At 37.4% G+C, this 27,384-nt stretch overlaps 1 protein-coding gene across 2 annotated transcripts in view; it reads left to right on the top strand.

Moving 5' to 3' along the window:
- Window positions 1-12,539: 12,539 nt before the first annotated feature.
- The window catches only part of negr1 (neuronal growth regulator 1), a 174,726-nt gene continuing 159,881 nt past the window's right edge, over window positions 12,540-27,384 (top strand). The window contains exon 1 of one of the 2 annotated variants that reach the window (XM_032572346.1): window positions 12,540-13,402. In XM_032572346.1, coding sequence (XP_032428237.1) covers window positions 13,233-13,402 — 170 coding nt within the window. In that variant the 5' untranslated portion in view covers window positions 12,540-13,232. The remainder of the gene's footprint in view (window positions 13,403-27,384) is intronic. The other variant, XM_032572347.1, reaches the window with a different exon arrangement.

Raw genomic sequence — 27,384 nt, 5'->3', positions numbered from 1 at the left:
ATTGAATTTTTTACACAAGTCCTTTATCACTGAATTTCTGCAGTTATCTGATCATTTCAGTTGCCATGCCATTTAAACTGATACTTAAAAGTTACATTTTCACAACTAATTTAACTGGAAACTGAAAGTTTATTTTTAAACTACCTTGAAAATGCCCCCCTTCCTAGTGTTAAAAAAGGTCACATAAGTCATGGCGTATTGTTTTATTTTTATCATTTGATATCCACCCCTTCACTCTAACAATGCACCCTGGAGTCAGAGGTGTTTTAAAAAATTCATGCAGATCTATCAAGGTAGAAATGAAGGGAATAAAGATGTTCACATAAAAATCTTCTCTGTGAAGGAATCAACTGCTTCGAGGGTTGCAACATGTAATATTAACACTGCCTTGAGGCTCAACATGCTCTAGTCAAAGAAACCTTCACTGCTGCTGACAGCATCAATAAAATCGAGTAAGACGTTTTACTCTTTTTTTGCTCGTAGGAAACTGTACACAGAAATAAATTATAATGAAAAGGAAAAATTAAAACCAGTTGAGAGCAAAACAGTCTTCACCCTCACTTTAGACGGATACTATATTTTTCTACCACTAAAAGGGAAGATGCGCGCAAAATGTCAAGGGCTACTACTGATTTTGTTTTAGAGTACGAATAGAATAAAAAATATCCTTTATTTTCATGTCTCTCACTGGGGGTTTTACCAAAGTGAAGCTTTCCGCTGGTTGAACAGCAGCAAGATTCTCTCTGAGGATCATATTCATGAAAGAACAGGAACATGATCCTGACGGTGCTTGTAGGCTTCTCCAGGTGGGTCAGAGCTCGGTGCAGGAGGTAAATGATGGCATCATTACTCCAACATCAAGCTGGTAAGTAAACTGCTGCAGATCCAATGAAGACCTCACCAGTGGACGGATATGGATGAGGAACAACATCTCAAAGGTTTTCATCAAATGTGAGTTAGACGATAATGGCCTGTAGTTGGTGAAGTCCTTTGGATATTAGGACTTTGGCATCGATACCATGCAGGAGGTTTTCCACAACTGTGGTACTTTTCCAAGCTTCAGATCCTTGTTGAACATGTATTCATGTATGTCTACACAGCGCCTCAGAAACCTAGAGCTGAAGCCATCTAGACCTGCAGCCTTTTGTACCCTGATTTTATGAAGCTAATTCCTAACCTGAGGTATGGAAAGAGACAGGATCGTGGAAGGGTAGGCGAGCTGTTGAATGGAGTCCTCTGAAGCAGTGGGTCTGGATGATGGCTGAGGGCTGAGAGGTGTGAAGTTCAGGGAAGAAAAGCAGCAGTTGTTAAAGATAAGATGGTTTACAGAAGGGGTGACTGGCCTGAGGGAAGAGTGAGTGTCTGATCAAACCTGTAGAACTGGTTCAGATCATTAACTGACTCTAAGTCCCCCACAGCCTTGGGGGCTTGGTTTGTCTCCTGAAATTGTCTTCAAGCTCCTTGAAACCCCACTGATGTTTTTTTCTGCTACAGTTGGTCCTCCATCTTCTTTTTGTAAATGTTTTTTTTCATCCCCATGTTCTCTCTGTTTCAATTTGCCAATACTTTCTATTGTGTGGTGCCTTTTGTAAGTTAAGCTGGACCAGCAAGGTTGAAAACCGCACTAGAACGCCCCCTGGTGGATATTTTGTTATGTTTTGGTGACGCTAAAAAAAGAATATAGATCCAAGATGGTGGAACGCAACACCGAGCAGTTCATGGATTAAGCTGATTATTATCCTTATACATTGTGTTTCAGACAAGATTTGTTCGTAAGTATTGGTTAATTGTGAAAGCAATAATTGTCTCTTTGTTTTATGTAACTGTGGTGTAAATAATTGTACGCTGGAGTCATTTAGGAAAATGTTTTTTTTATTTTTAGCTAGCAGCAAGAATGGCTAATTTGCAATGTTCGTTGGCTAATACTCAGTCTTGTATGTTTCAGTTTAGGATGACCAAAGTGATGGCAGTGGTCAGAGGCCACTCTTCAATAAACAAGTAGAAAAGAGAGAAGTTTGGTTATTGGAGCGTCGTTGTCTGGCTGTCTAGCTGCTGAAAACTCGAAATCTCAGGGCGAGGACAGCACATATTGTTTTAAGCAACTGGTATTTTGTCCCAGCAGGAGTTTTTCTTTCTTTTTTTCCTTTTTTTTTGCTGGACATATTATATTTGCCCAATATAAAATGGGGTTAACTAGGTTTGGAAAACTACTGTAATTTTATGACTGTGAGTTAAAAGCTTAGAGATTTGTTTTCACATACAAATTGGAGTCAACACATAATGGTGCTGTCTTCATAAACTTCTGTCTGATTCTGCTGATGACACTTCTTTGCAGGACAGGCTGCTGAAGTGTTGATAAACCTACCTATAACATTTTCTGTGTGGTAATGGTTAATTGAGTGCACACAAAACATGGATAAAAGAGTTTATTTTGCTTGATAAACTTTGTTGTTTGCTTTAAACAACCTCTTCACTGACCTCTAGGGGCCGTCTTACTGGAAGAGAGTTTTTGCTTCTCTCTTGTTTGTTCACAGGCCTACTGACACAGGCTGAGGCACTGCTAGAGTTACTACCGCATCTGCAGTGGACTGCAAAAAAACTTTAGCCATCCAGTGGCATTACCCTTCCTCTGATGCATCTGTGATGTGTTTGTCTCTGTAGCTTAATTTATAGGTTGCTTAATATCTGAAAGTAACTCTATGGTTAGTTCCTCTGGTTTAGGTGAACTGTTTTCCTTAAGATGTTTAGGTGGTTATCCATCATATTCTTCCAGCGTGTTTCCCCTTGTCTTGTGGCCAGCTAGGAAGCTAAGCATTGTACTTTTGTTAGATAGAGTTTCTATTTTCAGCCAGGATATTTTTGTAGTTTTAGCCTTGAAGACCCTAAAATGTATTGCTTTGCTTAAATTCAAGTCATGTGCGACACACTGAACTCTGAAAATAAGAGTTTTATACTGAGTTGGGGTTTGTTCAATATTTTAAAGTTGCTGATGGCTATGTTTCTTTTATGAATTTTGTATTACGCAGCGTTTCTTTTTGACTCATTGTAACTTGATGAATTGGATTTCAGCTGGACTTTGTTAGACATTTGTTGGGTATTTGATCACAGCATGTAAAACAGATCAAATGATACAAAGAGAGAGCTGCAGCACCTAATCTCTCTTTCACTTTATATCTTTTCATATTTGAAGAAAATACTTTTGTTGCTGTTGAAAGCACATTCATTAGATTAAAAAAAATTGTACCTAGGATACATTTTGCCTACAATGATCTCACCTTAATGGCCTGCTCACTCAGCTGACTTGTGTGTTATGGCTCAAGCGTGTAATGTCTAAAATTATAATTACCGTTGGCCTCCATAGCCACCTGATGAGGGAATTTAAGGCAAAACACACAAATCACTTGTGTGCAGTATGTGTTTAATGCATCTCCGTTTTCATCATTAGCAAACAGTTAATGAGACAAAACAACAGACGGGACTTCAGTCATAGTTTCTTCAGCAGCAGTTATTTATAATGGAACAAAACGTGAAGGTCTCACACAATACCAATGTGTTTAATCTCTTAGAAATTCTCAACCCTACATTTGTGTAACACTCTATACTGACCCTGCAGAGCTCCACTCCATGTCACCTTTAGTTTCTCATTACAGGCTTGATTTTTGAAAGCCCCTGTGTGTGCGACATTTCATTTATACATGACCGAAATGCAGCTCAAAAAGGCTTTAAAACCATGTATAGTAACAACAAGTACCTGGAGTTTGGCTTAGTCAGACTCCAATATCAATCATTTCAAACCACCTTTATTCCTGTTTCACTGCAGCATAATGTGTTGTCAGAAAACATAAGTGGTAAAAAAAAAATCAAAACCTTCTTCTTTGTGAACACCTGTTTTTATCATTTTCTCTGTGATCAACACATTTCAAAGCCCAGAATTTCAAAACTTGGGTATTATAAATGAGAACCAGCCTATAATGTAGCTTTTTATAAGTGTCATTAAGTAATTTATAATTTCAGAGAAAATTATTTTGAAGTAATAGAGGAATAAGAATAGCACTCTTTTTGGCATCTGCATGTGCACATTCATTTATCTATAGTCACAAAGAAAATGACGACACCCTATGGACACCTCTGTGTTTTTTATGTATTTGGATATGTGAATCTTTCATGTTGATTTCAACATACTGAAGCTTTTACTTAATCTAGCCATTTAATTTCTCACACCAAGTCAAAAGTCACATGATTATTTCAGCCATTCTCCCCCTGATAGATAATTGAGATCCACTATTCATGAACTCTCCAGCATTTCAAAAAACTGTGGTTGTTGTATATCACTGTGCTCTTCTTTTCATGACTAACGGTGACTTACAAATGCATCACTGCACCTTGTATGCTACAGTAAAATGTCCGTCTTTGAATGACCGCAGACTTTCTCACTGGCTGGTTTTTATCTATAAATGCATTCTTGGGCATTTTCCTACATATTTATATGCACTTCTGTCTAGAATCTTCCGCCATTATGGCCTGCACTCTCAGGACATCATTTTGAAGCAGGTCCTAAAGGTCAGAACTGACTGGGTAAAAAGGCATTAAATTTTCTGCCCCTGCCACCAGGAATAATCTGCAGAATGACTTAAAGTTATCATCTCTTGTTACCTTGCAGCGATTCAATTCAATTTTAAAGGACAGAGACATCAGATCTCTTGGATCCGGTAACTGCCCTAATGTCTAATTATGTGATTTCTCTTGATTTTGTATTTTGTGTGTCTGGGTTTGTATTTTGGATTTTCTGTATGTTTTACACTACTGTCTCAGCAAGGTCATGCCTGGAAAAGACATTTTTAATCTCAATGGGTTTTTTTCTGGTTAAATAAATGATAAATACATGCAATATCTGAAGAAAATAGCATTTTATAAAATGTATTTTAAGGCATGTATTTCTTATAACTAATCAACAAAGACCTCCCCCTCACAGAAAATGGATGAACACTATACCATCACATCATGTGCATATGATAAGAACATTGTTACTCAGCATTTTGAGGAAGGCTTGCCCTGTTTGAACCTCAGCAATTTAGTTTTGTGGTCAGGTGTGTTCCTGATTGTTGAAGTGAGAGTGAACTTAGATATAAGCAAAATCGAAGAAGGCCTTCATAAAGAAGACTGTAGCAGTTTTTGAGCCTGGTTAGGCGTTTACACGGATCTCAAAAGAACTTGAACTCGGTCTTTTCACTATATGGAAAATTGCTTGCCAGAGAAGAGGACATTCAGAACAGCTGACAAAATGCCCAGGTGTGGTAATCTTAGTAAGTTCACCCCAAAAGCAGGTTGCACGATGCTAAAAGTAGTTCTTAAAAATCCTAAAATCTCAATCATAGAAACTAAATCAGGTTCTTGCTGCTGCTGATTGAAAGTGAATGTCTGTACAAACAGAAGAAAACTGCACAAACCTAACCTCCAAAGGACATGTGCAAGCAGGAGACCTTTGATCTCCAAGGTAGAACGAGAAAAGAAGTAGGAAAAACAGACTGATGTTGGAGACTGGTTGAGTCTTACTGAAGAATTACACTAACTATTAGGGGTTAGAATAACCTCATTCTTTCTATCATTCTTGCTGATAAACTCTGTTTAATTACAAAAAATGGGAACTGTTTTGTAAATAAAAAATAAGGTTGGACATGAACATGTTTCTTGATGAATAACCAAACAGTTAATGCAATGAACTATTTTTCACATGAATGTACACAATAAAACAAATAAGGAGACCAAATGAAGTGGAACTTTATTTTTATTTTAACAAGCAATTTTTTTTTACTTCCAGTAATTCATCATTCATTTATGTACTAACAGACACGTAAAGTATGTTGAAGACTGAATGTGAACAGCACTATTGTGAATGTCTTACCTGCAATAGAAAACACAAAGACAAATTCTGGTCTGGAAGATTCAATGTGGAAATGTGGTCTCCAATGACCCTTGCTTTGAGTAGCTGATAGCCTAACTTCCACTATAAAAAAATGTCCTTGATTTCTGTTCTGATTGCTGTCTACCAAAAGTAAAATATATTGGCAGCTCAGAAGAACTGCACCCAGCTTGTCTTCAAAAAGACTGAGATGTGACTCTGGCAGTCTCAAGTGTTTTTGGAAATAATCCACAAGTCTGGTTCCCTTTTCTTTAAAAATGTTCTTCCTCTTTCAATAATAATAATATTAGCTATTATTATTATTATTATAGTAGTAATAAGAAGAATGTTTTTATTCCAGGTTCCAAGTCAGAAACGTTTAACTAGAGAGCAAATAAATGCCTAAAATTCAAATATTATCAGTTGAGAGTTAAGATTTATTCTGCAGCTTCATTTATTGCTGGTTCCCCAAGTCTCATTATTATGTAGCCTAAAGCACATATAATCCACCATGGACTTTTCTGCATCCTGCCAACTGGGCTGTTCTAGACAGCTGTTTCACATTTAAGGGATGACAGTTAAAAACAAACTCAGCAATATCCTATAGGAATTTGAATAATTTTTAGAGATGCACACTCTCAACATATGCTTTCACATAAAGGAATTATTCAGTCCCTGGCTTTGCTATATTTTATATGTCTGGCCATGATGCAAACCCTGAAGAAAGTTCAGAGTATTTTCCAGTCTTGGGGCAAACAGATCAGACTCCTGCTATATGTAATCACTCAAGGGACTCGGGAGAGCTTTTTGAACTACCCACTATGTATAAAGTATGGTTGGTGCTGTCTGAGAGTGCAAATCAGTTATGACTCATAACGCTGTAGGTTTCATGCCATGCCATGTGTTCAATCCAGGAAAAAGCAAAGAAAGTGTTGGCTGAAAATAAATCACTGCTTGTGAGCCGCATATATCAAATGCCATGGTTCATTACAAATATATTTTGTTCACTATATCTGTAAACATTTGAAATCTAACAGTTGGGTGGAGATTGAGAAAAGCATTAATCTCTCAGCAAACAAACAGTTGAAATCAAGTACAATAGAATTTTCTGTACAATGAACTTAAGGGAAAAGAAATCAGATTTTCTGCCTTCATGGGTTTTTTGAAATTATTTAATCAATCAATCCATTGCCTACACCTTTGTATCCTTGCGACGTGTTGGGATCAGTACTATTGTCCCACAGTGTTAGCTATTGGGTGAAAGGCAGGACACACCTACGTCACTAGACAATCACAGGGAAGTAATGTTTACTTTAAGTTGCATGATTAACAATTGTCTAATGAAAAAAAATCACTATTTTCTTACAGAGGAACATGGGAGTGTTTGAACTCCCTGTATATATACTCCAAACAAAATGTGTATATGCAATAGGTATACCTACAGGTTGTCTGGACATGATTTGATTTTATGACTAAACAGTGCAGTCAGTGAATTCTTCTGCCACTTTTCCCAAGACAGCTTAAAGTTTCAGTGTCTGACAATTATTTAATGTTATTTTGTGTTATTGTATCCATTGACAGGGCAAACCTCAAAAGTCAGTCTGTGCTGACAGTACAGATCAGTTCAATAAATTAGAATATGATTGAAATTATTTATTTCAGGGGCTTTCTTACACAACACATTAGATTAATTGCATAAAGAATGATGTTTAAAAACATTTATTTCTGGCAATTATGATGATTTTCCACTCAGTTAATAAAAACATAACATTTAGAATGATAATATATCAGACCAATAAAAAAATATTTCAATATAGAAATGTATCCTTAATGAAAACAGTGTTTAACACCTACTTATTGATTGGCAATTTTCTAAAGGTACCGTACTTAAATAAGCCTCATCAGAACACATATTCTAGTTTAATAAATAAGACTGCATAATAGAAGGAGAGCTGATACAGAATAAAAAAGCGCTTCAGTCAAAATATTGTGAACTTAAATGCTTTTTGATGTCATTGAACTAAATTTAGAATTAGTTCTTTTAAGGGTCAACTGGCTCAAGACTGTCTATATGTTGTCACAAACAAGTGGTTGTGGCAGCTTTTCAACTCCTTTTGTTTCACTTCTTGGGGGAAAATAATGCCAGCTTCTTCTCCCAGAAGAGAAATGAAAGTACAGAATTTATATGAGACATGTACTAGTTTTTTTTTTTTTGTTTTTCTTGTAATTTTTTCCCCTTTTTTAAAGAATTAAAGATAATAAAACATGCCATCATATCTTTGTACAATGATTCTGATGATAGCATAATTTTAAGATAGCTTTAATTATTATTTGAGTCATTATTTATTTAGTGGCTTTTGTTAACTTCAGCAGTAGGGAAGCATTAAATACAATTGTTTTGTATTTTAGCATTCTGCCCGATCGATTGACACATTTCCCTGCTGGAAGTCAGCCATTATCATAACAGTCTACAAAATCACTAACTGAGAAAAATGGCGATGTACATAACAGGATACAATATGCTTCAATATCTTGCATTACTCTGTCTGAATAAATTGATTAATCTAAAGCAAACCTTTTATATCTCATAGAAAGATGGGGGAGGAGGGCAGGAATCAAGTATCGCTGTATTTAAAAAAAAATTAAGCATAACTTGGTTCTCTAATAAAGTATAGCAATATCATCAGCAACAGACAAAATGTATAACTAATATGTAATAATACTGTATCCGAGAAAGGTTTCAGAACTGACACATCTTTGTCACTTTTTTGTTTTCATACATGAGTCAAACTGACACCGTTACCATGAGAAGTTGATTGGCTTTGAAAACTCAAAGTAAAAATAATAGCCAAGGTATCCATCAGAGAAAAAAAAGCACTAATGCTGCAAAGATTCAGACCCGGTAGCTTTCATTTTGTTCATAATTCCTGAGGTTATTATGAGTTGAATATTAGAGGCTGTCTAAATGGAGTTATCGTAATTACAGGTTTTATGCATGGGAAGGTACATTTTCCCAGGTAATTTGAAGGGCTCAGAACTGAGAAAAAAAAAAAAAAAACAGCAATAGAAAATATTTGACTGTCGGAGCTCCCAAGCTCCTATGACACTGAAGTATTTCTATTGATGGAATTATCATAGCTATTAACAGCAGAGGGAGCTTGAGTTATGCAAATTACAACAGTGTTTGGAACAAGATGAACTTTTCATTCCCCCTCTTTTATTGTTGCCTGTCATGGAACGCTGTTTTTTTGACTCACTTCCAGAACACTGAAACATTCCCTGTTACCTTTGGAAACCATTATGTTTCTTTCTTGTTTACAACTAACCAGGCAATTAAAGTTGTGTCCCTGATGCACTGTAGTAAAAAAAAAATTATTTTATAATAAAAGAAGTGTATAGTAAAACTGGAAGCAAAACTCAAGTACAAAGAATGAATTTAAGAATGTATAAAGGTTTCTTTCATGGCTTTAAACCAAAGACAAAACTAAGGCTGGTTTCAGTGGAAAACTAAAGCAAAGATCCTATTCCAGATCTTAACAAACCTGCAATCTTGACGTTGTGGTCTGTAACATTTCATAAATATATTGTATAAAATACCATATCAGCATTAGAAAAATGTAAAAGTAGATCTGAAGCTCATTGCAAAAATATAATCACAATCAACTGCAAATTCATCTTAATGGGTGTGCAGCTCTAAACACAAAAGGGATTTAATTGTGCCATAATATTTGTTGCTTTAACAACATATATTATACGAGGGGATGTATACCTGGACATCCCCTCAGTAAGCTTGTGGGACAGTTCTTAAACTGGGTAATGCAGTTGGTCTCTCAGACATCGTTCAGGCTGAATGTTCTCGATTCGACGCCTTCTGTTGTCACACTAAATGCTAAATGTTATGTCCATAATGTCATAGTGTAAGTCAGCCGTACCACGCAAACATGCTGTCTCATTGAATGTATGTCATTCCCATGGTTACGGCTGTACAGTCTGTCAAGTATTATGTAGGTTAAGTCAAAAGGCTTAGAGCAGAATAATGCAGAGGGGGGCTGCTCTAAAACAAACTTTGCAGTTAAGTCCTCTGTCTCCTTGTGCATATGTGTATATGTAGGAGTTTTCCAAGCCAACTGAAATCCCCATAATACAAACTATATGGACCTTAAGTAGTGTCTTAAACATTCCATGTGTCCAGATCTTACGTTTCAGTTTGAAAGCAGAATTTCATCTCTCTGCTCTCAAAAATTGTAATTGTTAAACTCAAAACTTCTGCTCTTTATCAAAACCCTGACTTCTCCCAGCCCCCCGATTTTCTCCTCGCTCTCTGCATGGATCAAATCTGCGCTCGCAAACCACTCTGCTCCTTTACGAATTCTCTTCTGTTTTCTTACAAATCGAGTACCACTGCTTAGCAAAATTTCCAGCCAATAGTATGACAGTGTTCCACCGGGTGCACTTCATAATATCTAGAGGTTGTGCTTGTGTGGCTACAATAGATAGCTGCATCTCCTCTTCTGGCAATGTATACAAAAAAAAAACTTCATCTTTCTGCTCCTTCCTCTGTGTTACAATGGTCAGGAAGTCATGGCATGTTTGCAAAAAGATAATCGTTTATTTTTGTCAATTTAATGGTTTTCTAACAGGCAAAACTTAAAGAAAGATTTTGGCCATATCACCTGCTATCGTCTGTTGTGTAAACGGAAAACTGATGACATATCTGTGTTCTCTATAGTTAATATCTACTAAACCCATCTTAAACACCTGTTCCTCATTTTATTGATCCTATTTTAGACCACATTTCATACAGCAAAGAATCTTTTAGTCCTGCAACCATGTTGGAAATGTAGCCAGTTAAAATAGTTCAATTTTTTTTTACAAGGTTTAAATATTTTGGACAGAGGTAGGAGGTTGCCCTACAGTCGGTGGGTTGCAGGTTCCGTATCTGTCGTTGTGTCCTTGGGCAATTTACTTCACCAATTTGCTACTGGTGGTGGCAACATAGCAGCCTGGCTTCTGATACACTGCAAACCAGTAACATGGTATTATCAATGTGTGAATGAGTGGATGAATGGAAATGACGGATTTCATTGTGAAGTGGTGCTGCGGGTCCTGAAAAGCACTATATAAGTGTAATGTCATTTCATTTCATAAGAACAAATGGAGTGCAGCATCAAGAATGTAGCTCAGAAACACTGACAACACCCACTGCCTCTAAAAAATATCAGTTTATGATGTATTGATAATTCAATCTGGAGAGACTCAGACGGAGATAAGAAGACAATTAGAAGAGTTTATTGACAAACAGAATTTAAAGTCTTTGGCGCTCGGGCCCCGGCTGGGGATAACGGTTATCGCAGCGTTAGCGATAGGCTTCAGATGAGCATTCCCGATGCTGTTAGGAACGTCATCCCCCAGGGCCCGGCACTGGTGGTGGAGGTTGAAGAAGGGTGCGGGCCTCAGGACGGGGCGAATGGAGGAGAAGGGGTGGTGGTGGGTTGAGCTCGGCTGGAGAGCGAAGGACACCATGAATGAAGGTCCTTATCAGCTGGGACTTGGTCGATGATTGGACGTGACGTGGCTTGGTCCAGCGTTGATAGGTCGACGATTGTGGGCAGGTCGCTTCAATTAACGGGTCCCGGTGGGGATAAAGGAGTCTTCCAGTTTGAATTTGCGCCTAGGCTTCATAATGTTATGTGACAAGTAATGAGAGAGATAATTGACATAGTGAGTAAGTACTTTTAAATGCTAGTGGTGTCGTGGACCTTTTTAGAATGAGGTAGCCACCATTATAAAACTTTTTTCCCAATAAATACTACCCTGCCAAGGACAGTATTTATCCTTGGCAGGACAGAGAAGTTGGTCTGAGTTGATAGATAAACTCGGATCAACTTCTCCTGCCAAGGATATTATTTATATCCTTGGCATATAAATAAATGTAAATGGCCTCAGCATAATTTTATTTGGGCTCGACTTCTAATTAAAAAAGAAAAGCATATATATTACATCATATGATGTAATATATTGATATATTTCACACATTTTATTTATGCTAATTTTCGTAGGTGTTGTTTTTAACTAATGATTATCCAAAATTCAGTTAAGATGCAAACTGGAAAATTACAAGAGACCAATAGAAAAATATTTTTTAGTACAGAAAAACATTATGCGATAGAAGCTGTCTCTTTGCATAGTACTGTATGGAAGCATACTATATGAAAGTTTTGTGGAAGGAAAAAGTAAGATAACAGAGATAAAGCAATAAGGATGTATGTGTGTGTGTTTTCTTTAAGTAATATATGAACATGAATTTGGGTTTAATCTATAGGGTTGGAGGATTAAAATTACACAGAAATAAATGTTTGAACTCTGGTGAGTTTTGTGTGCTGTATATTTAATCAGTTTTTTTAAATTATATGACATAAAGAGTTTTACTTTTTGAATTGAATATTTAACTGAACTTGAGAAAACTATCTGATTGTAGTGTAAAGTGCTTTGGCGTCACCTGGACTTGAAAAAGAGCTATACAAGTATAGGAGTATATCACTTATGGTAAAAAACAAACAAACAAAAAACTTTTACCATAAGTTTTTGGATATTTGTTTCAGTTTAATAATGTCAACAGGCACTGATAGCTCACATGAAACGTTAACACTTCTCCTGGAGACCCAATGGCTTCCATACATTCACAAAACATTAGCAAAGTTTACTTGTCCCTAAGGCCGGCCCTTTTGCAGGTGCACATGTCACTGGCTACTTTGACCACAACCCCCCTTGGTAAAAGGGACTTCCCAGATTTCTCATCCAAGAAAAAAATGTCCAGAGTTTTCCTTTGGGATAAGTGCCTTTACGTCACTAGACTCCATTTCTACAAATGCGCGGACTCTTCATTTCCTTACGGAGGGATAAATAGAGGGTGGTTCACAAGTCGATATCTTTAATTGCTCCTGGGTTGTATCAATATCTACCGGTTTTACTGCTCCATCACAAGCCACTGGGAACGGGTTGCCCGGGAAACGGCCGCATGGCAACAGGATCAGAGCCTGGGGGTTGTCTGCTTCTAGGTCTGCTCCCATTTTACATCGCATTTCCTCACTAGATGGTGTGCAAGCCACTGGAGAGAACACTTCCCCACACAGCGAGCTGTACATCCAGCTAAACAAACCTGGGAAACTATAAACCACGGAGCGTTTCTTCACGGGGTTCCGAGGCGGAAAAGTCTGGAGTTAAAGCCGTCTGTCGCTTTTCTCTTTCTTTAAAAAAAAAATATATAAAAAGAAGAAGCTTTTTTGGGCAACAACTTGGGAGAGGAAAAAAAAGCGACCACAAAACAGCTGTGATGGACATAATGATTGCGGTGCAGGATGCTTGTGTCTCTGGTCAGTGGCTTACTGCGATCATTTTCAGCCTGTGCTGCTTTCTGCCGTCCTGTTTGCCAGCCGGACAAACTGTGGACTATTCTTCGGTGGAGAATGTAGTGAGCAGACAAGGCGACACGGCTCTGCTGAGGTAAAACAAGCCAACACAACTTCACTTTCTCCCGCTCTTACTCTCATCCCTTCCTGCAAAGTTAAACACTCAAACACGGTCGTCCCTTACTGGTCTTCCATAGATGTCCATTAACTACTTTTTAAGGCGCTTGGTACATGCGATATCCAAACAATAGATAGTTTTCCCTCCATCCAGTCGATGTTTTTCTTTACGGGAGGGGGTCGTTTGTGCAGCGAGCCCCTCATACAGGACGCTTTGCACAAGTGCATGTCGGCTGGCTGCTAACAAAGTTTTCATTGATGGTTCCCTTCGAAAACAACAGTAAGCATTGAATAAAGAGGTACAAGAGGGGTCTGGTGTAGTTCTGATTCTCCCAGACTGAATTACACCGTTCGCTAAGTGCTGTCTGTCGCTTATGTAATTTGATTACATTATGTTTGCGCGATTTCCACCGTTTTGAACGCGACGGCTGCTATATAAGGGAACTGACTATGCAAGCTGTGTGTCAGGTTTAGGAGGAAACACAGTGATGTCGCAGTTTCAAAACCGAGGCAAGAAGAGTGTGGCCGCTGCTGATCTGAATCGAGTTATGGCAGTGACGCGCTATCTCCCTCATCCTCCCTTTCCTCCATCCATCTATCCCTTCATCCACCTCCCCTTCCCTTCATCACGTAGGCTTCGGTGCCAGCTGCCCAGGTAGCTGCTCATTAAGGCTTGAATTAACAGCTCTGGGTGGGGTTTCGCTCCAGTGCACGCATTTTTGTAGTCAAGAATCTATTCCAACATACCCCCCCCCCTCCAAAAAAAAAAAACCCACACAAAACAAATGCAAATAAGTAAATAAGTTCCAAACACACTTTAAATCATCTCCTTAATATCAGTTTTATTTTATGTTTTTAAACTCGTGCAAAAAAACATAAGTTAACTCAATAAAAAGATGCAAAATCTCTTGGTCTACCAGTAATAAACTGAGAGGACAGGCCTATATTTCAATATTAATTCTGCCGATGCTGGCTGAAAGATTCTATGTGTGGTGCTGAATACAGAACAGCACCACACATCAGCTAAATCTGCTTGACTTTTAGTCATTGTTGACTCATACTTGATTGTTGAAGCACTGAGGGGCATCTGTGGCACAGGGTGATCTCTGGCAGCCACACTGAGATGAGTATCATATCACAAAGAGAGTAAATATGTACGCAAAGCTGCAACAAAGTTACGTTTGAAGCAACATAAGTTCTGCCCATATTAAGGGTGTGACAGTACATCCCTGTTAACAAGATGCTTCACAATAATGGTATCATCGCTACTTGAAGGGATTTTAGCAATCTGTTTGGGAATAAGCAATTTTCATTTTGTGTTTTACAAAAAGAATAATGGCTTTGTAATCTCTAATGGTGGTTTTAAAGAATCTTCATACAATGCAGTATTGACTAGTTTTGGTTTAACAGCTCTTTTAGATTTCCAACTAGTCCTGACAGGAAGCTAATGAAGGGAATGCTAACTTTAGCTCTGGCAATGGTTAAAGTTAGCATCTGATTCACTAGCAGCTAACTTAAGTGTGAGCTGCTAATTTTACCCTAACCTTTATTCCCACAGGACTTATATCTAATTTGTTTACTGTCTTACACTTCATCTTTTGTTTAATTGGCTAAGAAAAAAGTTGATGTATGGGCAATTTAAAAGTGGTGTACAATGAACAGCCAGTATTTGCGGGGGTTAAGGACCACAACCACCTAAGAATAATTGAAATTGGCGAATACTTGAGAGTCCCTCTAAAAATATTTATTTTAATAGTTCAAACAACACATTCAAAATCTATTTAATGATCCCAAAGTAAAATTAATTGTTGTTTCTCATCTTAATTCAAGGTTCTTCAAATAGTATTTGTAGATGGTTGATGGCTATAGGCAAAAAAGACCTTCTGTAGCAGTTTGTGTTACAGTGAATTTGAACTGGGCTCTGACTGAAGACACCGTTTTTCTATGACAGTCTCATGAAGAAAATCCTCAGGGTTGTCCTTGATTTCCGAGGATAGAAAAATTAGATTGTGGTCAGGTTTTTCCAGAGGAGGTCTGGTGTTGGTGCAGGGTGGGGTGATATGGCTGAGAAAGTATCATAATATAAGGATTTCATATCAGTCGATATCAATAATTGATTTGTTTTTTTGTTTTAAATATCTTAAATACAGTCAAACTGGGAATGTGGCTTTTCCTATTATATTTGCAATTTTCTCTTTAGTTCTACTAATTTTCTTCTTTCTCCATGCTGCTGTTTTTTATTTTTAAGCAGCTGTGAGGCACAGTGGCGAAACCTTAAACTCTTGATGCATCAAATTACTCAACAGGTAGTTGCTAGGTCACCAAAGACTGAATGAGTTAGTTGATGTCACCAACCTATTGAATTATTGAATATTGTATTGGATGAATTATCTATTCATATGGATAATGTGTTTATCACAACATATATTGTTGTGATAAACACGACAATATATGTTGTTGTCCCTCTAAACAACAACATATTGTTTAGAGGGACAATATGTTGTCCAACCCTACTTGGAGATATAGGAATCTTACCAACAACAGAACTGATGACTTCATGCATTGTCAGCAACAGCCAACGGTGGAATGTAACCGGTCGCCAAAATAACGAATAATGATGAGCTCTCTTTGTAAATAATATGGACGGAAACTTACTGCCAATAGTTCAATGTCTGGAATGCAGATACAACATTTTATAGTAACACATCCTGGATAACACTATCTGTTATTGATAAGCACTGCTACTCCACCTCTTTTGCTTTTCCAGCTTTTACGTCTCTGAAAAATTCACAAATACTGAATCGCAGATTGTCAAGGGTTTATTTGTAAATTTCTTTGCTGTCCATGTAAATGAGTTTCCAGTGTAGGTGTCCAAAAAATCACAGACAATTTAAGAAGAATGGAAGAAAACCAGTACTGCTTGTTGAGAACAAATACCAACCCACAACACCATCCTTCACCTGCTGCACAGTGCTAGTCAGCTGTCTGAAACAAGGCTACACTTTTGTCTCGCTAATAAGAAAGATATTCGACTGCTATGGAAAATCCTGTTTGGGAAGTCACTGAATGGAACCATTCCACTTATTACAGTTTACGCCATTTTAAAACTTTTCTTGTCAAGCTACTAGCATGTCTGTTAGTTTCAGACTCTGCCTGAGCAGATAGCTAATTAACAAGCTAATATTAGTTTGCTATTTATCCATTATTACTCTGTGATGAGCAGAAGAGTAAAAGGGGGCAGTATTCCAAGGACTTGTAAACAACTGCTGGCCTTATAATTTCTTACATTTTTTATATCTGTATATTAAAATTTGAATTACATTAATTAAAAAAATATATCCTCATGGTATAATATTCTGAAGATGATCATGAGAATCTTGGTCCATCTTATGCTTAGATTTGCCAGTGGCAAATTGGATGTCTGATTCTATTCAAGAGGAAGTCTAATTCCCTGCTACCAGTCTGGGTTGGCAGTGATCAGTGGCAGGAGATTTCCCTGAATCCTGAGGTTTATTGGTTCAGATTATCCCTTTGCTATGAATCAGTCCATTAAACAAGTTGCCTCCCAACCCCCACTTCCCTCAATAGGGCCACACTTACTCTCAAGCAGGTCATCGCAGCAGTAAATGCCACCTAGAAATTTAGATGAAAGGATGTACAGGAAACATTTTCAAGATGATTTCATGGCTAGACTCTCATAGTTAATTAATGGGTTCTTCAGTGCTCACTGTAACCATTCATTTCCCTTTTTTCATATGTTAATGCTGCCAGTATGACGTTAATGCTTTGCTCTGCTTGGACATGTAGACCATATGCAGATGCTAAACATTAATGTTCTTAGTTTGCATCTCATTGCTTAACATTTTCATCAGGGTTGTGGTGATAAAAGCCCCGCTCTGTCTCTGTACTGTCATTTTCTCCAACCACAAGGAAGCAATGCTCTATCATTTTCCCTCTAGATTGAGAGTGCAGCATTGATGGATGAATGAACTATCTCTTTAGGAACTAGCTGCGGAAACAGTGCCTGCCTGTTGAATTTCTCCATTGTTGAGACCCTGGCTGGTAAAGGGCACTTTTACTGTGCCTCAAAGCTGATTGCTGGCTAAGAATGTGAGCATTCTCAAACACTGAAACGCCTAGAAGCATGCAATTATTTACTGCCTCTGTTTATGAAGTGGCTCCTGAGAGATGCATCTGCTCTCATGTTTATTTCTCCAAACCTCCTTGATTCTTGTTGCTGCATTTTTGCTGGCCTGATTCATGCTTAAGCCTTTTGAGAAAGAGTGGTTCACAGGTACATCATATTTGTAAAGGCCCAGCTTGTGAGAGAGGATCGGCTTTCACAATGTCTTACTGGTGTATGTTAAACTTTGGCAAAAAAGATAATTCCTCTGTGTCTATAAACTTTCTGTGGGGGCACATTGTTCAAATGTTTCAGTCCAGACTTGGTTTGCAGGTTTCATGTTGTTTGGACTCAGATGAATGAACTATTCTAGTATATGACTCAACGGGCTGCAGATTTGACATGGATGGCAAAATGAAAGGGTAGTTTTCTATGCTGCCAGGAAATGCGCAGCATCAGTGCTTGTCTCTTCCATATAGAAAAACAATTGTAGTCAGTATAAAGCTTATCTGTGTAAATTTAGTTCAAGCAGACTTAGTTCTTTTAAGGTGGGACTGGGTCGTACATGAAACTTATTACATTGCTATCCCTTTTTCTTGTATACTTTGATTTGTGTAAAGCTCCTTTATCTTAACTGTGATTAAAACTCAAGTTGATTACTGTTGTGGGTGAGATTTTTATGCATTACAGCTGAAGCAAACAAGGACTAATTACAGAGGTTCCAAATGCTTAATTATGTTTTAACTTTACTTCAGACCCCAAAATACTTTCATAATAACAATATTGTAAAGGGATTAAATAATTGTGATTGACTTTTTTAACTTTTACACACAAAGAGTTCATCATGCATTGTCTGTTGACTTTGTTGACAATGTGGCATTCCAATCATAAAGAAGTCACCCAAAGTGTACTTTAAAAAACTTAACTAATAAGTAAACTCCCTGGGGGATAGGTAGATTTTTTTTCTGATTGAAACTGAATATGGGTAAAACAAAACAAAAAATTAGTAATTTAGCTTTTAAAGCTTTATTTTAAGTTTAAAGCACAGTCAAGAAATGCAAGAGAGACTATACAAAGAATAACAAGATAATCTTGGCTTATTTATGTTATTTAGTTTGACAGCTGGCCCTCAGCCACAAATAAGGCCTGCACCACAGGCTTTTGTCTCTGTAATGGTGCAAAATTGACCTGTCACTTGTTTGAAAGTCTGGTATTCGTATAAATCTAAAATCATTGCCACACGTCAGCAGGCCGCTTGATGAAAACCTTTTCGGGCTGTACACAATTGCTGCAAAGACTGGTTTTGTAGCTCTGTCCTGGACAAAAATGGTGCCATGCATCACTTTCCTTTTCTGTGTCATTATTACGGCTTTGAAAGGTCTTGACATTTACTATAAGCACTTGTGCCAGAGACGGCGCCTATTTTAAATGGCTTACTGCCTCCCCCCACACATGTACAGATTCTAGTGGGATGGAATAAGATAATATTAAATGACTGTTCAAGCTCCACAGGATATAATTTAAAGGAGGAATTGTTGACTGTCTTCCTAACACAGACCAAAATCAAAGCCGAAGAGTGTGCTAACTACTTTCAGAAATTCAGCACTTTTTTAATTAGGCCAAAGCCACTTCTCTGAAAGCAGTATCAACAGTAGAACTACTTCATTTCCAACAGCTTGAAAGGGATGGAGCTTATATTGTGTGCTATGAACACATTGGCTACCTGGCAGATATCAACAGTACCATGCGCTCGTTTAGGTGAAAACCTGTTTTGCCTCTTACGACACATCTGGGGGCACACCTGAGTCTGTCACTGTTAATTAAACGGCAAAATCCTCTCTCCTGTTCAATGCGGCACATGTTTAACGCAATCTGTGCTGCTCTCAGCACAATGTTGCCTTTCTTTCACAGCCTCTCTGCTCCTCGCAGTCTCCATTCCAAGAGGAGCCAATGTTTTGGTTGTCATTTGATCTCTCCTCAGCTAGGGAATAGCCATGATCATGAATAAAACTGTGCATGTGGGAGGGGCTCCCAGATGGAGCCATCTCTAAATAGATATTAGTGATGATGGGAAGCTGACTGTCTCCGCTGCCAGAAAGCTAACATTAGGGAGTATCTTCTGTTGCTTAAGGGAGGCTGACTAACTTACTCATTAGATTCATTACTCTGTCTTCTTTTTGTAAGTGATAAATATTAGTGAGAATGGAAACTAGCTGTCAATGTGACATACAAAGTTTGCCATGGTTTGTGTTTAAGTCCTCAGGAAAACCATAAAAACATGTCTTCAGCAAAGTAGCAAAGTATATTATTTGTTTTTTAATTTTTTAGGTTTTATATTTGAGTAGAAATACTCAACTGCTGCACAGTGGCGCAGTTGGTAGCACTGTTGCCTTGCAGCAAGAAGGTCCTGGGTTCGATTCCCGGCCGGGGTCTTTCTGCATGGAGTTTGCATGTTCTCCCTGTGCATGCGTGGGTTCTCTCCGGGTACTCCGGCTTCCTCCCACAGTCCAAAAACATGACTGTCAGGTCAATTGGTCTCTCTCTCTAAATTCTCCCTAGGTGTGAGTGTGCGTGTGCATGGTTGTTTGTCCTGTATGTCTCTGTGTTGCCCTGCGACAGACTGGCGACCTGTCCAGGGTGTACCCCGCCTCTCGCCCGGAACGTAGCTGGAGATAGGCACCAGCAACCCTCCCGGCCCCATTAGGGACAAAGGGTGAACAGAAAATGGATGGATGGATGGATTTGAGTAGAAAGGGGGTAGTAAAATTCCATAGGTTGTCAATACTTTATCAAAGATTAAGTGCCTGCTAATGGGCTAAAGACTGATCTCATTTATCTCATCTCCTAATAATAGTACAGTTTTAATTGTTTTGTTTTTGTTTTGAGCTGAGAGGATTTTGATGAAAGTTTGTAGCTTTGTCAGAAAAAAAGAATTATGTTATGCTGTTTACATTTGTCTTTAACCTGTAATTCTAACTGTTGCATAAAAAAGCTACATGTTTGAGTTTTTATGTGTAGATTGACTCTGACATTCACTATGTCAATGATGCAGGGTCACAAACAGCAATGCCTTTAATTTCATCAGTTTTTGCAGATTATGAAACTGGCAAAAAAAACCCTTATGGTTTTCATTATATCAGTCAGTAAGTTTACTTAACGAGTTTTATAAAAAAAAAAAACAATAAGAAAAAAAAAGTTTTCTTCATATGGAAACAAGCACCATAATCCTTGATTAGTCCTGACTAGGTAGTAAAAGTGAAAAATTTGAAAGTTAAAACTTGCTGTAGAATTTATTGTGAATAATATATTGCAGTATTTTTGTCTCAGATTTTGAAATAGCATTTTCTGCATTTATTTTTATGGGAGTGGTTCGGTTTTAGCTAGCTTATGCATTGTTTGCACACAGTTTTTACTGTTTTCTAATAAAAGTTAAATATAATAAAATTGATAGAACTTGGTGTATTTTTTCCGCTGGTTTGTTCAGTGCATTTACAAGTTGCTATCTAAAGGTTTAAAAAGGTCTTCATCTATATTGTGCATTTATATGCAAAATGCAAAAAAAAGACCTAACAGAAAGCTAGGTCTTTTGTCATTCTTGTCTAGAGATTAGCTTTGAACTGCCTGTTTCTTTTGTCTTCATTGACAAATGGTCCAAATAGTCCCAGTCTGAATGGAACGTTATTTCCATGATAAATCATGTTTTACTTAAAGATTGGAACTTGGCCATATATTAATATATTTCAAAACCATAAAAAAAATAAATCTAGTGCTAAAATTAGAGAGAGACACTTAGCTTTGTCGGCATGCAAAGCAAAATCTAGCTTTCTATAACCTAATGGTAAAACTATGAAGTGCCACTGACATGCAAATTTACACACTATGAGCATTTTTCAAATGGATTATATTTGTGGCCATGATTTTGCAGACAAATCATTCCATTGTACTTTCTGAAAATTAAGCTTTTCTATTTCTAATGTATTTCAATTAGTTATAAAGTGATTGAGTGCCCTGGTAAATTAAAGCCTAAATAGAAATGCTTTTTCAAAGTAATTTTTTCTATGGAAATAGATGCTATGTTAGGCTTTAAAGCATCTTTCTAATACTCTTATAATCACTACAATTATGGAGGATAGAGGAAATAATTTGGGATGGAAAATGGAGCTTTCACACATTTGAGGCTCTAAGCGTCCATATCATTATAATAATTTGGCACTAAAATATCACAGAGGCATTTTTGTGCTGTGTAAAAAGGCAGTGCATTGGAATTGAACTCAACAGAAAGTGTATAGGCACTAGCAGATTATATCATCTGTTTAAGTTTAAAAAGAAGGAACTTGAAAGATAATTTTTCTGAAGTTCATGTCTGCCTTGTTGGTATACTACACTTTCTTGTAATGTCAAATACACTTAGAATGTTGTACTGTTAAAGTAATTGGGGCACCATTTCTCCATTTGCTATTTATATCTACAGTGCAAATACATTAGATCAAGTGAAAGGAGTTCTTACAGACTGCTTAAGAAGATAGTTGGTGTGGACTGATTTGCAGAAAGCTGAATCAGAAATAGCACTGTTTCTCTGCATGTTCCTTTATCGGCAAATCATTGCTTTGTTGTAAGATTTTGCTACTCTCCGATGGCTTCTGCAGAGTAAATTTGTTTTACCAGCTCCTTGTTGAATGCTGCAAAGCCTTCTTAATCATATGCCAACTCTTGCAGCCTTTAATCACTGAGAGAACCCATTCCTTAGAGCCCCTTCAATTACAATCCTTAATCAATCAGTTAGCATCTCCTCGTGTTCCATGATAATTAGTTGTGCTACTCTGACAACATTTTGTAATCTCATCACTCCCTCCCCAGTTGAGCAGTATATGGAAAGCCTGGTTATGTAGCTCATGTTGGCAGGTCATTGACAGCATATACCATCATCCACTGTAAAGTTTAGATGCTCTGACCTGAGTTCCACCACACACTTGTCTTTACTTTTTTCAGTGCACCTCCGTGACCTAGACACTAAAGGTGGGACTTTTCAAATTTCCGGAAAAATATCACCTCTGCTTTCTTCATGGTAATATTTTTCTCATGTTTGAAATCTTAGATATTTATAAGAAGTGGGTGTGAGGTGGAATCACCATCAAGACAATAAATTTCCCTGTATAGTGTGGCCTATGACACTACCAGCCATGGTGGATATTTATGAGTGAGCGTGGCTGGAGGGAATGGAGCCAGACATTAGTCTCGTCCCATGGGAATATTAAATCAGATGTGTTGACACATGGATGTCTTAACGATGTCCTTCAGTGAATTAAAACCAGCTAAAGAGATTTGAGATCTAAGCTGGAATGTTCTTGTGGTTTAATGAAATTCAGTCCTACCTATATATCTTGGTTTTACATTATATTATGCACATGGATAAGTGTATCTTTAATACCCTCCAACGATGTCCTTCAAAATATTAGAGATGGCTTGAAGTTTTCCCACAATATGTTGGCTGTAACGTGTCTCAGTTACGTTACAATGCATTTAGATGCCTTTGAGCTTATCACTGTGTACATCACAGTGGTAAGCTCAAAAAGATTAATACCCTTGGCAGATTCAGGTTTAAAGTAATCTTATCAGTTTTCATGATTTCTTTGACTTCATTCTTAAGCTTTGATTGCTTCCATTTTACATTTTCGACTTGAAAGTGCCGATCGATTGGCCACCGATCATAATTGGCCGATTTCCGTGAAAAGATGTATGATCGGTGATCGCCAATTACGCCAATCTTGTTGCCGATCACCTGTGTCTCATTCGCAGCCTGCGTGTGCGGCTGTCTCCTCTTTCCTTCACACTGCGCAAGCGTGCAGCAGTAAATCCTAAGCAATGTGGGGTGGAACTTGAACGCTCTGAGAGTGAACGGGAAAGTTTGCGTGTTGCAGTGGAAAATTACCTCCGGGGTGAGGCATGTCAAAATGCATCAACACAATGAATCTAATGTGACATTAGAAACAAGCACTTGACAGAGTTTGGCTATACATCGAGGCTCAATGCAGGAAAAGAGGACATCCGGAGCGGCCAGTAAAGCAGCGCACAACTACTAACACTCGCCCGGATTAGCATCACGGTCAGAAAGCTAAACAAATAATCTGAAAAATAATTTAAGTCTTCGAGCTAGCGGTGTAAGATGCTGGTTCTGTTCTCGTTGTTGAACTGCTGCTACGCGCTACTGGTAGTAATATTTCACAGATGTAACTCCGTGTCTGCTCCACCTGCAGTGAACTCTCACACCGAACTTCTGCTTAAAGCTGCAGCACGTAACTTAAAAAAAGAAAAGATTTTAGATATGTATTAAAACTTTCGCTGCCCTAACACAAAACAGATCATCTCTGAAAAAATAATCGATCTCTTCTGCCTCCTCCTGTGTTCTGCAGAATTACTTTGCTCGGTCAGAAACAACCAATCAGAACCAGCACTAATCAGCTAGCCATGCTATCAGGAGGGATTGTTTATTTTGATGCAGCCTGCGTTTGACTTTGAATGAATGTCTCCTTTTTTACTTGACATTATTTGATACAGGCAGCGTTATGAGATTTATTTGATTTATGTATAAATTAGGCTGTTGAGAGCCTTACTGTTAAATATTGTTTTACTGATTGCAGGTTTTTCAGTTGTCCTTTTGACTGAGTAGCTGCTGTATTGCGCCTGCAAGTATGTTGCACGTTTTATGCCTTATTGCCAGATCATTTTTTAATTTTATCAGATCACATAGTAGCATTTATACCTAAAGCAAAAAATTAACAGTCAATCCAGGTAATCGGCAGAGATCGGCCTCATTGGTGATCGGAATCGGCAGCAGAAAACCTGATCGGAGCATCCTTAGTTAACGCATGCGAATAATCTGAAAATGTCCTCGATTTAATATTGCGTAATGCAGATTTTGACCTAAAAGGTTCTCTTCCGCAGAGGGTTACCTCGTTCACAGGAGTGTGTTATGGGCTCGACACATGGGATGTGAGAAACAACAATGAGAGATTAACCTTTTACGCTGATGCAAGCATCAGGCATCAGGAAGGAATGGGACACCCAAGAACTAGAAAATGAAATATGTCACGTCTGTCAGTTGTGCCCTGAACAAGTTTGTTACTACTTGTATGCATGTGTAGTGGAGTAGGTTTCCCTTAGTTGCTGCTGAATACTGGGAGACTATGTTACCTGCTTTCTGCTGAAAAACAAAATTAAAATAAGAAAATAATAATAAAAGAACCACAAGTGCACGCATATTTATATTTCACGATTACAAGTTTAGGTATAGTGATTCATTGTGATTAATCACAGCGTCACAGTGTGATTAATCTGATTACATTTTTAATTGATTGATAGCACTAGTTTAAACATAAACAAGAACAAAATAATTTTCAATATATATGTTGTATTTGCAAAAATAAACACTTTAGACTTGTCTTAGACTTGTGTTCTAAAGTGTTGAGACTTGAATTTAAGGCCTGGAAACAACTATTTAAACTGTATTTGTTCATTGCTATCATCAAGAAAGCATTTAGAATAAGGGAGCCACAAATGGCTGCAATGATTTTAGATGTAAACTATTTTCTATTAAGAATGTTTGATTTATCAATCTGGGATGCTTTTGGACAGTGGGCAATTTATATCTGAGCAAAAAGGAAAACAAATAATAAATAGCCCTTGGAGTTTTGAATACCCATGCATGGCTGAATGTTCTGAAAAAGATAACAACTGTAAGATGTTCATGGTAAAATTATGCTTAAGGTTTATAAATTGCTTTTAAAAAACTTTTCTATGGCTAATATATGATCACTTTAAAAGACAGCTACTTTCTTTTCGTTTCCAGTTGTCTATCATCAACATTTCCTCAAATAAAACGTACAGACTGTAATCACTTGTACTGCAGTCATCTCTGTCATATTTTCACAATGGCTGCTCAGTCACAATGGAATAGAGGCCACACCAGCTAAAGGAAGTACATATTGTCATAATTCATTTGTCTCATTGTTGGCATGGCTAAAGAATTTTAATTGGAGTTGTTCTCAGAAAGTTATGGTGATGTTTTTTTTCTTTCTTCTTCTTTGCAGCTTCATAACGTGCCAGGATTTCTGATTGCTGTAAATGTTTGTTAGAGCTGAGTAATTAGAGAGTCTGTGTTGATAATAATTAGTAAACATAGATGGAAGGGGGAGAGCAAATCAGAGTCATTGAATGGTTCTACATTTTGCTTTCAAAGGGGTGAAGATAACAGAAGTGTGTAAAAGACTCAAGAGCTGATTAAGGAGAATTTATCTTGGAAATATTATAACACAATGCTGCAAAGGCTGGAATCAACACTGGATTTAAAGTAATATTTCAATCCATTTTTTCATTTCTATTTAGTGTCCAACAACATTTTTAGAATCACAAATCATTATTTTTGTCAGCTACTATGTTTTATGGAAGCTCCTTGTGGAAAGAACCCAGGCCGGGACTCAAACACAGGATCATCTTGCTGGTAATAATTTATAAAGACTACAAAAGGGCATTCCTGTGATAAATATTATACCACTTATATAGTCACACTTTGACCAGTTGAGGCATGAATGAAGAACGTCCGTGGCAACCCAGAGGTTACTGGTAATGCTTTAAGAACAGATCTACTGAGCTTTCTAGACTGTAAGGTGGAATTTCTGTGGATTGAATTTGGTATAAGAGGGACAGTAGGCAGCATATTCTTTTACCCTTTGTAGAATTGAGGAAGTAATGAACAAAAATTTAAACATGCAGCTTTTACTAACAAAGTATAGTATGGTTTAGCTTACCAATATTATATTTGAATATTTGAATTAGATAAAGTGTAGTAAAACATGTTTGACCTTAAATACATTTATTCAGCCTTTTCTTTTCTTCAGACCTAAAGTTTTCATATCACAAAGCACAATTTGACATTTGATAACCTAAGTGAATACAAAATATCTGTCATTCTCATGCTAGCACACAGAGGACATTAGACAGCTTTATAATAGGTATTGTTACCCATGTTTTATTTTCTTATTTTATGTGCATAACATAATCATAAAACACTGTAGACTATATGTATTTAACCATAAGTTTGCAGTCTCGTTTACCTCTAAAATTTATAAGAGTGATAAATGCCCCTGCTGCGTTCAAAAACGCTTTTATAAAATACATAGTGAAGGATTCAGTTCATTATTGCTCAATAATTACCAAAAGTCACAGGGGAAGAAACAAAAGTCGTTTCTACGTTACGTTGTGCCCTCCGCTCAAACTGACTGACAGGGCTGACATGTTTGGAACTATTGAGAGCTATGTGAACCACGTTATCACGTATCACCTAGTTCAAAGAGTGACATAACTCTCTCTCTATGGTGATGCTTAGTCAGTTATCAGGCCTGGGTGTAGCTTGCAAAATTGATCCAACTTTCCATTGTGTGCGTAATGTGTTCTTTCATGATTTAAAAAGGATAATACAATCATTTTAAAAGTAGATTTTGTTTTTACACAGGCTATATTTGCTATTAAAATGTGTTTTAAGATTAAAACATGTAACTGTGACTAAAATATCTGTACAAAATATGTACTACTCCAAATGTGTTTTCACATCAATAATATTTTTCACTTAATGAGGACCTATTATCTGCAGTGTCGCTGCTCTCACACATGGCATATGTGAAACATATTTTAGTTCAAAGCTGTAGTTTTGAAGTTGAAAAAAGGAAGTTGTATTGTTTTTCTGTTTAATACCAGATGTGCAATGTTCAGATTGTACACATGGTTTGTTACTGTAAAATTACACAACCACAGAAAAATAAAATAGCTGTTTTTCTGTTGGA

The sequence above is a fragment of the Xiphophorus hellerii genome, chromosome 9, assembly GCF_003331165.1.
Source record: "Xiphophorus hellerii strain 12219 chromosome 9, Xiphophorus_hellerii-4.1, whole genome shotgun sequence".
NCBI classification, from domain to species: domain Eukaryota; kingdom Metazoa; phylum Chordata; class Actinopteri; order Cyprinodontiformes; family Poeciliidae; genus Xiphophorus; species Xiphophorus hellerii.
The sequence above is the reverse complement of the archived record's forward strand: the minus strand, read 5'-3'. Positions and strand labels throughout refer to the sequence as shown.